Below are 14,707 nucleotides of genomic sequence, written 5' to 3' on the forward strand. Positions count from 1 at the left end.
TTGTTTTAACAGTTCCACTGTTGCCAATAGTTCTTTCCTGAAAACAAAAAAATACTTTCGGTTGATACAGCTTTCGCTGAGTTGACAATATGGGGCCGAGTGAAACTTAGGTCTTTCCGAATCTTATATGAAATTATCGCGAGACCTATCAACTTTGGTTTTTATATTGAACTTTTGCAATTTTATAGTTTAAATCAGGAATGGAATTTTCATTACTATTGTAGTTTTTGGCTTCCATCTAGGTCCCAGACTCATGAAGTTCTTTTTATACCCTTCACCTTCGTGAGAAGGGTATATATAAGTTTGTCATTCCGTTTGTAATTTCCACAATATAATTTTCCGACCCCATAAAGTATACATATTCTGGATCCTTATAGATAGCGGAGTCAATTAATCCATGTCCGTCTGTCTATCTGTCCGTCTGTCTGTTGAAATCAACTTTCTGAAGACCCCAGATAACTTCGGGATCCAAATCTTCAATAATTCTGTCAGACATGCTTTCGAGAAGTTTCCTATTTAAAATCAGCAAAATCGGTCTTCAAATGGCTGAGATATGAGGAAAAATTCAGGACAATCTTGATTTTTGATCTATTTTTGACCTATGCTTTTTGACCTATGATTTGATGAATCATGCTGCTGGCAAACGTTTTGAAATTGCGGTTTGCATAGCTCCCTATGATTTTGCATGCGTTTTACAAGAATAAATGACCCTTCAAAATGACATATACGTTATTAAAAACAAAAACCGCGTTCAAAAGATACGCCATGTATTGAAAATCCCGCATTTTTAAGTAATACACCCAATACCACATAATTCGAACGGAGATGAAGTAATGATCCTGATAGTTCAAAAATAGTGGACCAAAGCGGAATGGTTTTCTACGAAATAAGCCGAAACATGTTTTTCAGGCTGAGATCATGTCGATTACGGAGGGTAATGGTTATTGAAACCATAAGGAACGAAATTTTTAATATTTTATAATGTAAGAATGAAATAAATAAACTTATAATATAATAATCTTAATTAATAAAAATATCGAGGTAATCTAGAAGGCGGCTAAGCTATCCAGGATAGGATCACATATGGATACTGTCAATATGTAAAATACCAAAACCTTCCCAAAGTTTAATGATGAAATAAACGAGTGGGCAATATACGAACATATTAGAGGCGGACAGAACTCTAAAGTTGGCAGGACGACCAACATCCTCTTCGGAAACCCAAACCTAAAGCGAACAAAGAAGATTGTGAACCTAAATAGGCCAACACTCAGGTGACTAGTATATGTGTTGAGAGTTGAATTCTCGTCTGGCTCGTATTCCGACAATACGATATGGAAGAGGGCGAAACATTGCAGCTAGGGTTTGGGGTCCGGAATTCCCGAGATTTCCCGACAAAATTATTATCGGGAATTCCCGGGAAATTAAAGGTGACGGGTATAAAAAGACAATGTTACAAATTTATGGACAGCAAATGTATGAACTCCTATTTGACCACAATGTTCCCTCATCTGTTCAAAGCGATGATGATGATGTTTCTGTAATACAAATGGAGCAAAATTTTGTAAACGAATTAGAATATTCAATAAATATTGAAAAAGAAAACCATAAACATTTAAAATCAAATGCTGAAATTCGTTTTAAGTGGGAATTAGCTTTATTGGAAACAAGGAACCAAAAAAACCCCGGCGTGAAAGTATTATTTAGTTTGTCTGTAATAATTTTGTAAATGTAGTGTTGCGTATATGCAACATTGGTCTATTGTGGTAACTTTGTACCGCAGAGACATCACACATACAGACGGCGAATTGAAGCATATGCCGCTCATAAATTTCCAATTGGATGTTGCTACCGAACTTTTAAAAGCAAGTCAAACTACAGTTGTCGCAAAACAGAGAGGTCGTCCATCATCACTCCTTTTGACAATGAATTCAGGAACTTCATCACTTTCTCCATTGACTCCGTCATCACCAACTCCATCATCACCAGCTCCATCATCAACAGCTCTATCATCACCAGCTCCTGTGGGTTCTGAATTAAACCCCTATAAAAGAGCATATGTTGCAGAGCCTGCAAAATCCCTACGATTTGATGGTTATAATCATTGGCCGGAATGGGGAACAAGGGGCAGATGTAGGCTATGCAACACTGGGTTTCCAAGCTGTAAATGCAGCAAATGCAATGTGCACTTGTGCTCCAATCCTCAAAATAATTGTTTTGCATTCTACCATACATAAATTGAAATAAACGGCATTTGAAAAAAAATTAACTTGTATGTACATATTTAAATTTATAACACCATTGCCCAATGTTGCCTATACGCAACTCAAAAAAATTTTAGCCACGCCCATTTTAATTCGGGCATGAGAGGGTTAAATATTGTTTTTATTGAAAAACTAAATTTGACAACATTGTCTGCTTTTTAGGCATTAGCTGTATAGTGTAACTTCTTTGAATGTATTGTTTATATGTCTAACTGACAGCGCGTCAGTTTGTATGAATTATCTTAAGTATTTATTAGTATGTTTGTTTGTTTGTTTGCCCATAAATATTTATAAATACAGTAGTTAATTTTAAGACGTATATGGTGGTGAATAGTTTGGGGTATGGATTTCTCAACACAAAAACACAAGTATGCAAACCATTTAAACACACACACACACACAGCTATTAACACATACAAGTAATTATTTACATACATACATAAATAAATAATAATTATAATGACAACATAATAACCAAATGCAGCTTAAGTTGTTTTAACTCGAAATTATGTTGTAGCATTTTATTTATTACTATTTTTTATTATTACATGCACCTCAAAAACCACAAAATTTAATTTTGCTGCTCTTACGTTGTTTCAAACCAAAATTAATAAAATCTTTATTTATCATCATCACATCAGAGCTGAACATAAAGGGGTTTGAGTCATCAGAAAACATCATTAGCAACAAACCACCATTATCACCAGCATTGACCACAACAACACTGCTACACCACACTAAGGGGTTTATGGTTTTTGGTTTTTAGGCTCGATTACAGGTCTGGTTTGGCCACAAAAAGTAAAATTTACTCTCATTCTACAACATATTTTAAACACACTGACTAACCCACTGGACTACTTCATTACATTACTATGAATCGACTAAATGGCCATGTGTTTTTTGCTGCTATTGTTAGTCATACAGATTTTGATACTATCGCAACCAACCACCCCACCACCATCCACCGGCATTTTAATAACGAATTACGCAGTGGTTCAAACAACTTGATTAAACCACATTTCATCAATGCACAACAAGTGTTGTGAATGGATCAGCGTTGAGTTCAGTTCATTCAGTTGAATAGAGTTGATGTTTGTTGTTGTTGTTACTTACCACTGGCTGATTGTATTGTTGTTGGACTTTTGGAATTGTGGTTTCGTTTCGTTTTGTTTATGTCCCTCTTCTTCACCTTTACCTTCTTCTTCTTCATCATCTTCTCCATAGCAGTTGTATGACATAAATCAACCTGTTTTCACTTTGTGTCGTGTAAATGTGATGAATGATGGATGATGGTCTTGAAAATGATTATGATTCACATTAATAATTGTGTTTGATTTTAAATAATATTTAATTATTAAGTAATAGATACGATTAGCTTTTAGTATAAATAACATGAAGAGAGGTTAGTTGGCTCTTTGCCAATGCATTGTATTTGAACAGATGTGTTAATTGTTTACAGTGGCTTTCGTGCAGAGAAAATACAATTTGAGATTCTGATAAAATAAACCTAAAATCAAGACAAAAGTTGAACTTTCCAAAGTTGAACATTCTTGAAAATGTCTGGTTAAAAATATTAAATATTTGTGTTCCTCTAACCTTAACAACTTTACTACTTGTTCTTGTAATGTGCCCATTTAGGAATAGCCATAGGTTTTCCTTAAGATAGTTGGCTATCTCAGAAAATAGCTGAGTATTTCGCCTGGAGCCGTTCTTGGTGGCAGGCCATACTAATGTTGCGCCAATAATGTTGCAGAGATTCTGGCTAAATTGGATATCGTTTGATTGGTGTTCTGTTTCAAGCTGGAAGTCGCTTGTGCAGTGGGAATTTTACGTGTCTCTCAAACCATAAATTTGACTCGATATCGAAGCTTACATGGCCCCTACATGACAGCCATGAGATGGCAGCTCTAATGGGAGTGTCACGGTATCGATTTCTGGTAGACGTGTTGACAGGATAGATTGAATATGTATTCCATTTAATAACTTATGCAGAACATGTAATAATGAGAACGAGGAGGAGACGGAGGAACACCTCCTCTGTCATCGACCTACTCTATCGGAGATAAGAACTGCCACTTTGGACAGTTTGCACGACCTGCCGGATCTTTCGAGGGTGGATATTAGAAAGATTTCGTTCATTCGTTTATCGGATCGTTTATCGAACCTCATACAGAAATGTAAAGGTCCTCGTTATGCAACAGGACCAGATAGAACTCCTTTTGAAGCATATAATATTCTTCATCATTGTTTACATGAATCATTTCAGATAGACAACATTTTACATCTTATCTATTACTACACTACATATTTGAAGTTACGAAATAATCTATCTCGATTTGCATTACTGAAATATTAAAGTTGTAAAACATCTTTTGACTTTAATAAATATTAGGATATTCCTGCCAGAACCTGCGTTAGATACCAGAACCTCCGAAATTCCGTGTGCTTATGGATTGATTATGGATGGCAACCGAACTGCGTTGTCAGTTGCCTAAATGGTATTACAGATGGCAACTGCAGCTACCATTACTGTTGCCAAATTGGCAACCAGAAGTTTGTGGTTGCCCTTAATGTGTCATCGAATAATTGTAACCATTCCGAAAGGAAGATGTTGTTTAAGATTGCAAACCATGTCTTGGAGTGGGAGTTTTCCGATGCGTTCATTGAGAAACTACAAAACTGTTTTGGTTGATGATTTGCTAACTTATCTCCACACTTCTACTCAATATTAGTGTCTCTGTCACATAAGTATATGTTCACCAGTGATATATGTATGTATATCGCTTTCCGTTCAGTTTCAGAATGATTAACATCCATTGGCTCGACTCTAAAATTCTCTTATGTCGCATATATCGATGCAATCAGCCCTAAATAGGAATTTAAGAATTCGTTAATATACATATTTGCAAGAACAGTACCAGAAAGAATTCGTCGTTTCAACACTCAATAAAAGCTAAAAGACTGATGTGTACTTCTCTCCTACTCTGCAAACCCGGAATTAACCTCAGGAGTGAGAGATGGACAAGTGGTGGACTTAAATCCAACTGTATTGATGGTTGGATGACATTTTCTGGATAGCGTTTGATATAAGTCATGTATTAAGTAGACATCAACGATTCTTTCCAAGGACTTCAACAGGGATAAGAATTGCATTAGTATAGAACTCATGTTTTGAGTGATGTTTGTAGACAACAACGATCCTTTCCAAGGATTTTAACATGAACTAGTTGTCCCGGCAATCGTTGTTCTGCCATAGTTCACACAAAGTTTGAAGACTCCCACTATAATAGTACGCCAGATATTCAATAATAAATTTTTACTTTGTATGGGAGGTGCCATGCCCATTGTTCCTATATACATAGATCAATTGTGAATCTAAACCATCCAGGGACTCACTCAAACACACACAACAAATTTCATAGAAATCGGCCCAGCCGTTAAGGAGGAGTTCAGTTATTAACACACGTACAGAAGAATTATATATATAAAGAAGATACGAATTGAAGAAGTCAGCCTTCGATATGCATTTAAAAATACTGTTAAGATTAAACTTATTAGATTATACTCCATAGAATACTTACAAGCTGAAGCGTCATTATCCATTCGCCAAACGTGTCCGAGCCAGCGTATTCGTTGGACTTTAATGCGCTTAACTACGTATGTATATCTCGTACAGCTCATGGTTAATTCTAAATAAGAATCCACCATCAACGCATATAGGGCCGTAAATCTTACGGAGAATTTTCCTCTCAAACACTGCCTACAATGACTCATCTGATATTTTCATAGTCCATGTATCAGCACCATAGAGCAGGACGGGGAAAATGAACTATTTGTACAGTGTTATTTTCGTCGTTTGAGAGAGGACTTACAGCTTGTTAATGTATGGCTTAAATCGTTCTTATATTAAGCTAGAAAGTATTTTGTATGCAATGGATATGAGAATTATACCTCGGTAGTTGGTGCAAAGGGTAGGATCTCCATAGCATACATTATCGCTAAGTATAGAGCAAGAGGACAGCATCAGACGAACAACTCCTAGACAATATTATATATTGTGAAGAGTAACGTTGCGTTTTTAAATGAAAGTTAAGGACAATATTTATATCAATGATGTTTCAAAATCATATATTATTTGTTATCAAAGCCATTAGGCGAAAAAGCATAACTAAGCATTCCTATATAGTTTCCAAAGAATAAAACGATTCCATCCTCGTTGTATAACTTTTACGTGTTCTGTCATGGCAGGATAGTCAATCTGTTGGAAATTCAGAACTCTATTCAGAATAATGACAAGATATTTGTCTCTTTTGGCAATACATAGTTCAATATTCTCTAAGACGATGGGATCAAACTTAGAAATTCGTTGAAACTTTGAAATCGTTGCAAAATATCGCTTGTAATTAAAATAATTTTCCTTTCTCACCATGAATTGAGTTAGAATGGCTCTATATTCATCAAAGACGAAACTTTTCTTACTTTCGGTTGGTACTACTGTCGCTCAATCTTTGGCCGGATTAAACAAACTATGTATATTAAGAACTAACTAACTGGGTGCGCTTCGCCACCCCAATTAGAAGAAAGAAATAGTTCTATTAAGTCTCCCTTTGTGAATCTAATTCTAAAGGTATAATTTCATATTTCTAGGTTCATTATTATAGAACATGCAAAAGAAACTTACCACTGAAATCACCTTTTGTGAATTCAAATTCATTCAGAATCATGTGTGCCTAATTTTAAATTTTTAGGTTTATTGTTATAAAATATTCAAAAAGTACCATTGCAATTAACAAATAGTACCATTGATTATCACTTTTGAATTCGCATTCACTAAACCATAAACCGTCATTTTTGAATTTTAAATTTATATAGCATTTCCTATATTATCAACTAATATTGTTTCTATAACACTTAACATTTAATAAATTATCACAAAACCAAAACTGATCGGGTTTTAATTTTTTAAAACCGAAACCGCGGTTTTGAAATTCTTCCGTTTTTTGGAAACTCTACCCATGAGAATAAAGAAAAGTACCATGAAGTATGCCCTTGAATTTTAACTCATTTGGGACTATATACTCCTAATTTCATATTTCTATGACAATTATTACAGAAAATTCAAAAAGTACCATTTGAATAGGTATATAAAAAGTACCAAAAAGCCCCCACTTGTGGTTTCCCACTCTCTCGGGTCCATATAAGCTTAATTTCATGTTTTTAGTTTATTGGTGAAGAAATTACAAAAAGTACCATTCGAATAAAGAAATGATACCAAAAAGTCTCCCCTAGAATTCTCACTCACTTAGGACCATATTTGCTTTATTTCATGTTTCTATGTTCATTATTATAGAAAATTCAAAAAAGTACCCATGAGAATAAATAAAAAGTACCATGAAGTATCCCCTTTAATTTTCATTCACTTAGGAGCTTAATTTCATGTTTCTAAGTCCATTGTTATAGAAAATTCAAAAAAGTACCATTAGAATATAGAAAAAGTACCAAAAAGACCACACTTGCGGTTTCCCATTCGGGTACATATAACCTTTATTTCATGTTATTATGTTCATTGTTGAAGAAATTACTAAAAGTTCCATGAGAATAAAGAAAAAGTACCATGAAGTATCTCCTTGAATTTTCACTCACGTAGGACCACATATGCTTAATTTCATGTTTCTAAGTCCATTGTTATAGAAAATCAAAAAGTACCATTAGAAGAATAAAAATGTACCTATAGTTTAGTTCTCACATTTTGGTACCTAAATATTATCCCCTATTTCTAACACTAACTTCACTCAGATACATATCAGCTAACATTAATGTCGATAACTGAAATAATTTAAAATATTAAAAATGTACCATTAGGAGAAAAGTACCAATTTGCCTTTTCCCCCTTGAACACCGCTCAAGTTTGAAATTTAAAAATATTTCATTTTGCCAAAAATTTTTATGCTACAGACATGTCTCAAACGATTTAAATCTGTGTTAATGTGCCCAAGAAAAAATATGTTTTGAAAAAAGTACCAAAATGTTTACCCGGATTTGGCCCAATATAAACCTTGGCACTCGAGTTCCAAATAACAACCTGTTAGTTAATTTTAGTATGAATCCAGGACCCAATGTTAAAGAAATTATCAAAATGGGCTTAATAATTTCAAATAAAATGTATTTTCCCGATTTTATCCCCTTTTTGGTACCTTTTTTATCCCCATTGCGGTGGTAAAATTTTATTCAAATAAATGTCTGTATCGTGGTGGGAGCTCATAATAAAATATTCGTATATCTATGTCAAATTATAGAAAAACATATTTTATGAAAAAATACCAAAAATAAACACAATTTTTATCCCTTAAGGATTCGAATTTCCAAAAAGTACCAAACTTATATTTTTTATTTTTTGATAAGTAAAGAATACGATTTAAAATTTATTTCTATGTTTATTGGTTTAAAAGATACATAGGGTGCCAAAAAAGTACCAAAATATAGTTTTTACCCGTTTTCTCCCCTAAAAGGTTCGAATTTCGAAAAAGAACGAAACACCTGTCAGCTTATTTTTTAAATGGAGTAACATGCAATTTTAAGTTTATTTGTATCTTTATTAATTTTGAAGATATAAGGTTACCGAATTTACCCGTTTTTACCCTTTTTAACCCCTAATCGTTCGAATTTCCAAAAATGCCTTCTTAGTGGATCGTATGGGGAGGGAGGAACCCACAGTTAAAATTTCATGATTCTAGCTTCAGTCGTTTGGGCTGTGCGATGATGAATCAGTCAGTCATTCAGTCAGTCAGTAACGTTACTCTTTTATATATATAGATTACTAAAACCAAAAACAGATTTTTAACCAAGAAATACTCTTCCCTGTCAGCAACCGTTAAATGCATGATTTTTACTTTTATTTTTCTATAAAGTATCAAATATTTAGTTGATTTTTATTTAATATATTTCATTTAGCTTTAGTTTTAGAATTTCGTTAGCTGAAACTTTTCGTACTCCATTTGATTTTTCTAATTTAGAATCTGAATTAGTATCAAGCTTATATTCGTCTAAAATTAAGTGGAACTGGAATGTAGACAATTGGCAACAATATGCATTAAAGGGTTAAAAAGTCAATGAATTTCAATCTCATTTGGTGGGGTTAATTCTAAATATTTGTGTTTTCATTTTATATTTAGTTGTAAATTGTGATATACTGCAAATCGATTGATTTCAAAAACGAGTGATTTTCAAAAACGAATAATTGACAAATTGATGTTCTGTAAATCGCACGATTTTGTACATTGAAACTGAATTGTGTACTCCAAAGTAAAACGAGTAAATAATGTGGATTTAATTTCGAATTCGTTTCAAAATCTAAAAAGTTCCTCGGGGCATAATAACAATATCGTTTTGAAGATGATATAGTTTTCGCTTTCATATAGTTCTGTGGTTTGGTTAATATATTTTAAATTTGTTGGTGCACACAGTGCAGAATATTTTATTATTTTCATAATATTTAAATAAGGGTTGTATTTATTTATATGACGAATGCATTATGTTGCCATGGAAACTGTTTTCTAGAAATCAAACGAAATTACAAATCTACTTGTATTAAAGAAATAAAATTTACACTGCATCTTAAACAAAATTTAAAATAATAAAATTTAAATTATACTTACTGTTTTACGTAAATAGGAACAAAAAATTGCACAAAAAAAAAATTGTATATAAACAAATTACAAATTACTGATGTGTATCTATTTTTATGAGCAAATAATTTTTTGTAATTCAAATAAATTCGTTTTTAAAAATCAACATGAAAGCAAATAGTTGCCAGATTTTTGACTGACATGACATTGCCAGATAGAAATTTTAATAATATGATGTATTCTTAACGCTTGCGAGGAAATTTTCAATGTTACCGCCATTTAAATTTTTTCCAATTAGGTGTATCTATTATTTTGAGCAGATGTGTATATAGATTATTGTAATTTGTTATTTAAATTCACACAACCTTCCTACATTTACAATTTATTGGTTAAAGATTTATGTGTATTATATTGCAATATAATTTAATGATTATGATTTAAAAGATGTTTATATTTTAAATGGTTATAAGGCTTACAAATAAACTGGTTCATTACACAATTGCTTTATCACCCTCATTCTCCAAAAACCCGCTACCTACATACATATGTATAAAAGTAATTACATGATTAAAAAATTCCAAAACACATAATTTTACTTTTATACTATGTGTTTTTGACTCCATGACATTTTACTTTAGGGCATATCAACTCACTCCTTTCAGTTTTGACAGTTTGATCTAAGACACTTCATTTCATTCCATCTAACATTATTTGCTTGTTTATGTTCATCAAACACTTAAATACATTAAACTCCATCATCATCATCCTCATCATTATCACATTTATGGGTGTAACTAAAACAAAAATTCGCTATGGCTTGTCTAATGCAGCTCACAAATAATGAAGCAAACAACACACTTGTATCTATTACAAATTTAATTGTGCTTTTGTAAATTTTGTCTTAAGAAAAAGAAATGTGCTTAAAATCCTTTGTTTTATTTTCTTTATTACGGCTCTTCTTCCACACACATCCACAAACAATGTCTGTCTATCTTTCTCCACTCTGTCTTTTTGTGTGTGTCCTTTTATCTGTACTCCTATGATTTTGTCATTATCCAACTCCAACGAAAACTACGCAAAAATTCCACCAAAAAAAAAAAAATTATGGTGTAAATTACCGTCAAAATTGCAAATTTCTCCCCGCTACCCCAACGTTTGAAACTAATGGAACATTTGCACGTCAATGCGTATAACAACAGCCAGAGGATGAAACACAAACGATTCAGCCTGTATCAGAGGAACCCATTAAATATGTGCATGTACTGAATCCGGGCGAACGCGAATATCTCTCCCCCAACTTAATCGGCGTACAGAACATTGCAATGACATTCCTGCCACTCTCCATGAATTTCATCAACATAATCGATGCTTTTCGGGAAATTGTAAATGGAGTGCGCTACGAAATCGTGCTGAATGCTGTCAACACCGAGGACAATAATGCTGACATTATCTGTCGTTTGGTTATACTGGAGAAACCATGGTTACGCACCGAATGGGGTGACAAAGTACGTGAATTGCAACATTCCAATTGTACGGCGGAGGCTATTGCCGGCAATACCACCCCTCTGCCGGCCAACGATGTCAATGATAAGTATGTTAAAAGTACGGTGTTTAATGGAGGTTCTCGCAATGAACTCTCCGATGATGATATGAAACGTTTAGAAGATCAAATATTTTCTTCTGCACTTAGTTACAAACGTATGCCAGCGAATAAGTTTATAACACCAACCACAAGTACAAGCACCACGACAACAACAACCACAGAGAAATCAATTGTCGAACAGGAACAGGATAATGAACATGAACAGCAAGACGTAGTCGACACAACCACTGCAGCAACAGACAATGTTTACAAGAATGGAGAAGAGGGTGACGAGACCTACTCCTCCTCCTCATCCTCATACCCGGCAAATACAGAACAAACCACCATAGCAGACGATGACCAGGCAGTGGACTCAAATCCCACTGAATTGCCTCAATACCAAATAACTTCATCATCGACCACAGCTGTACCTGAATTGAGTGCCGATGAAATGAAATGGTTGGATGACATTTTCTCAGTTGGTGCATTAAATTTTGAAAACAATTTAAGTTTGATGCCCACAGGCGACACAGACGGCACAACCCATGATAATCTTCAGCAACAGGAGCAGGTAACCTTTTATACAAAACTATGTATTCTTGTTGTCTCTAATTTCATAAACACCATCATCTCATCATTATTATCATCATTGATATCACCCCAGCAGCAGCATTAAAGACATTATCACTGTTATTGTTATTAGTGTTAGATGTTGTGATGTTGTTGTTGCTGCTGCTGCTCTGGTTATTTTGTATGTTTTGCAAATTTCTCATAAACTACTCCCGTGTTGCTCATTATTATTTGTTGTTTAAATAATGAACAACAAATAAGAGCAGCAGCAACAACTATAACAATAACACAGGGCAACAAAATCGAAAAAATTTTGGAGGCTTTTTAAACCACTACAGAATTTTGATCTATTGTGGTTCCAGTAGTACAAACATGGTAAATTTTTTTAATTCTATGGATATATTTTTTTTTTTTTAAATTTTGAATTTTGTTAGATGTTTCTCCACATAATTTATGATAACTCAAAAAGGGTTCTACCGACATTATTGAAGTAAACATGGAAATGTTCAAATTTACATAGCCTTTAATTTCAATCGGCTCAGTAGTTTCGGAGTTATAATAACAACTTCAAGCAAAAAATAAGTTTTTTATGTGAAAATATCAAATTTTTTTGTTTTAAAAAAATCATGAAAATCGAAAACGGCAGAAATGGTTCAGGTTTATTACTTTATCGCAAATCCACATGTAATAGGAATAAAATAAAATATCGATCATAAAAATCGATTGATTCTTTTCGAATTTATTCACAATTAAGTGAATTCGCTCATTTTGACAAAATTTTACTTTTTTGTTTGATATACATAAAATTGAGTAGTTAATGTTCTTCTTTTGAATGATTGAATTTTGAAAACAATTTCCCCATGCTATGTACAAATTTTCACATATTCATTGCATTTTAATCGACTCAGTAGTTTCGGAGTTATAATAACAACTTCAAGCAAAAAATATATTTTTTATGTGAAAAATTAAATTTTTTTGTTTTAAAAAAATCATGAAAAATCGAAAACCGAAGAAATTGTTTAAATTTATTAATTGTTCGCAAGGCCACGTGTAATAGGAACAAAATGAGATATCGATCATATAAATCGATGAATTATTTTCGAAAATAGAGCTCATTCGCCAAAAAATGGCCAAATAATTGGTTTTTATCGAAAATTTCAAAATTTAAATCGCATGTACTGAAAAACTATAAGAAATATTTTCATAATTTTTTCATATTTTTATTCCCTATTATATTCTCAATCAATTTCAATGAGATGATAAAAAAATTTCGAAATTTGTTTAACAAAATTTTTAAAAATTTGAAAATGGAGTTTTGAAACTGCCGTTAAAAATTTTTTATTTTTTTTGGTCATACCTGCGAATAGGTTAACGGTATCCTACGAAGACAAAAACTCATATACAAGTAAAAATTGATATATTTTAAGTAAAAATTAGCTTTTATTTTAATATTTATCAAAATATGTTAATTTTGTTCCTACATTTCTTGTTCTAGTTGCCTGAGACACGGTAATGACCTGGCGAATTTTTAATAACTTTAACATTTTTTAACCAATTTCTGTTTTTTATATCTCATTAGAATGAAAATTACATACACATTTCTATTCTTTTAAATTAAATTGCAAAAGTAATTTTTTAATGGAAAAATTTTTACAAAAACTCAAAAAAATGCATTTTTCGCCTTGTAAATGAATTTCAAAACTTCAGAGGGCTTGCGGCTTAATCCCAACCGATCCCAACCCCCCAAACTGGGGGGTGAGAATGGCCAAAATCCAACTGTCGTTAATTATGGGCCACCCTAGCGTACAAGCGTGTACTTTGAGTGTAAATTTTACATGTGTTTTGTTATTGTAACAACAATTTTAACAAAAACAAAACCCATGTAAAATGTACACTCAAAGTACACGCTTGTACACACATACAATTTTCTGAAAATAAGCGAATTCACTTAATTTAATTGTAAATAAATTCGAGAGTAATTCATCGATTTTAATGATTGATATCTCATTTTGTTTCTATTACATGTGGCTTGCAATAAAGCAATAAATCTAAACAATTTCTGCCGTTTTCGATTTTTCAAGATTTTTTTAAAACAAAAAAATTAGCTATTTTCACATAAAAAATATATTTTTTTTGCTTGAATTTGTTATTATAACTCCGAAACTACTGATCCGATTAAAATGCAATATATTAACAAATTAAAGGCTATGTAAATTTGAACATTTCCAAGTTTACTTCAATAATATCGGTCTAACCATTTTTGAGTTATCATAAATTATGTGGAGAAACATCTAACAAAATTCTCAATTTTAGAAAAAAAATTGAAAAAAAATCTATCCATAAAATTACATAATTTTACCATTTTTGTACTTAGGTAACCATGATGCATCAAATCTATATAGTGGTTAGTGAAGCCTTTTTTTTTGCTGCTGACCTGTGTAATAATAAGGAAAATGATAAACAAACGTTAGACATTTTGTTTTCTGATACACGGGAGTACTATACTCAACACTACTCCATTAAGTACATTTAGGGGAATTTTGTCTTTGTTATTAATGTATCTGTATCTGCATCTGTGTTTGTAGTTTTGTCAGTCTGTTTGATTTTTGCACTCATTCCCCATGCTCCCCCTCATCTCACTCACAAATTCACTCACTCACATGAAA

The 14,707-nt window shown here is 32.7% G+C and overlaps 1 protein-coding gene across 3 annotated transcripts in view; it reads left to right on the forward strand.

Moving 5' to 3' along the window:
* CtsF (Cathepsin F) overlaps nt 1-14,707 on the forward strand; it is a 63,857-nt gene that overhangs the window by 25,601 nt on the left and 23,549 nt on the right. The window contains exons 2-3 of one of the 3 annotated variants that reach the window (XM_065512325.1): nt 11,089-11,480; nt 11,580-12,042. The exons of 1 other annotated variant lie outside the window; for it this stretch is intronic. In XM_065512325.1, coding sequence (XP_065368397.1) covers nt 11,089-11,480; nt 11,580-12,042 — 855 coding nt within the window. Of the gene's footprint in view, nt 1-11,088; nt 12,043-14,707 lie in introns of all 3 variants that reach the window. One more of the 3 variants, XM_065512318.1, reaches the window with a different exon arrangement.

This window comes from Calliphora vicina, chromosome 1 (assembly GCF_958450345.1).
Source record: "Calliphora vicina chromosome 1, idCalVici1.1, whole genome shotgun sequence".
Classification (NCBI taxonomy): domain Eukaryota; kingdom Metazoa; phylum Arthropoda; class Insecta; order Diptera; family Calliphoridae; genus Calliphora; species Calliphora vicina.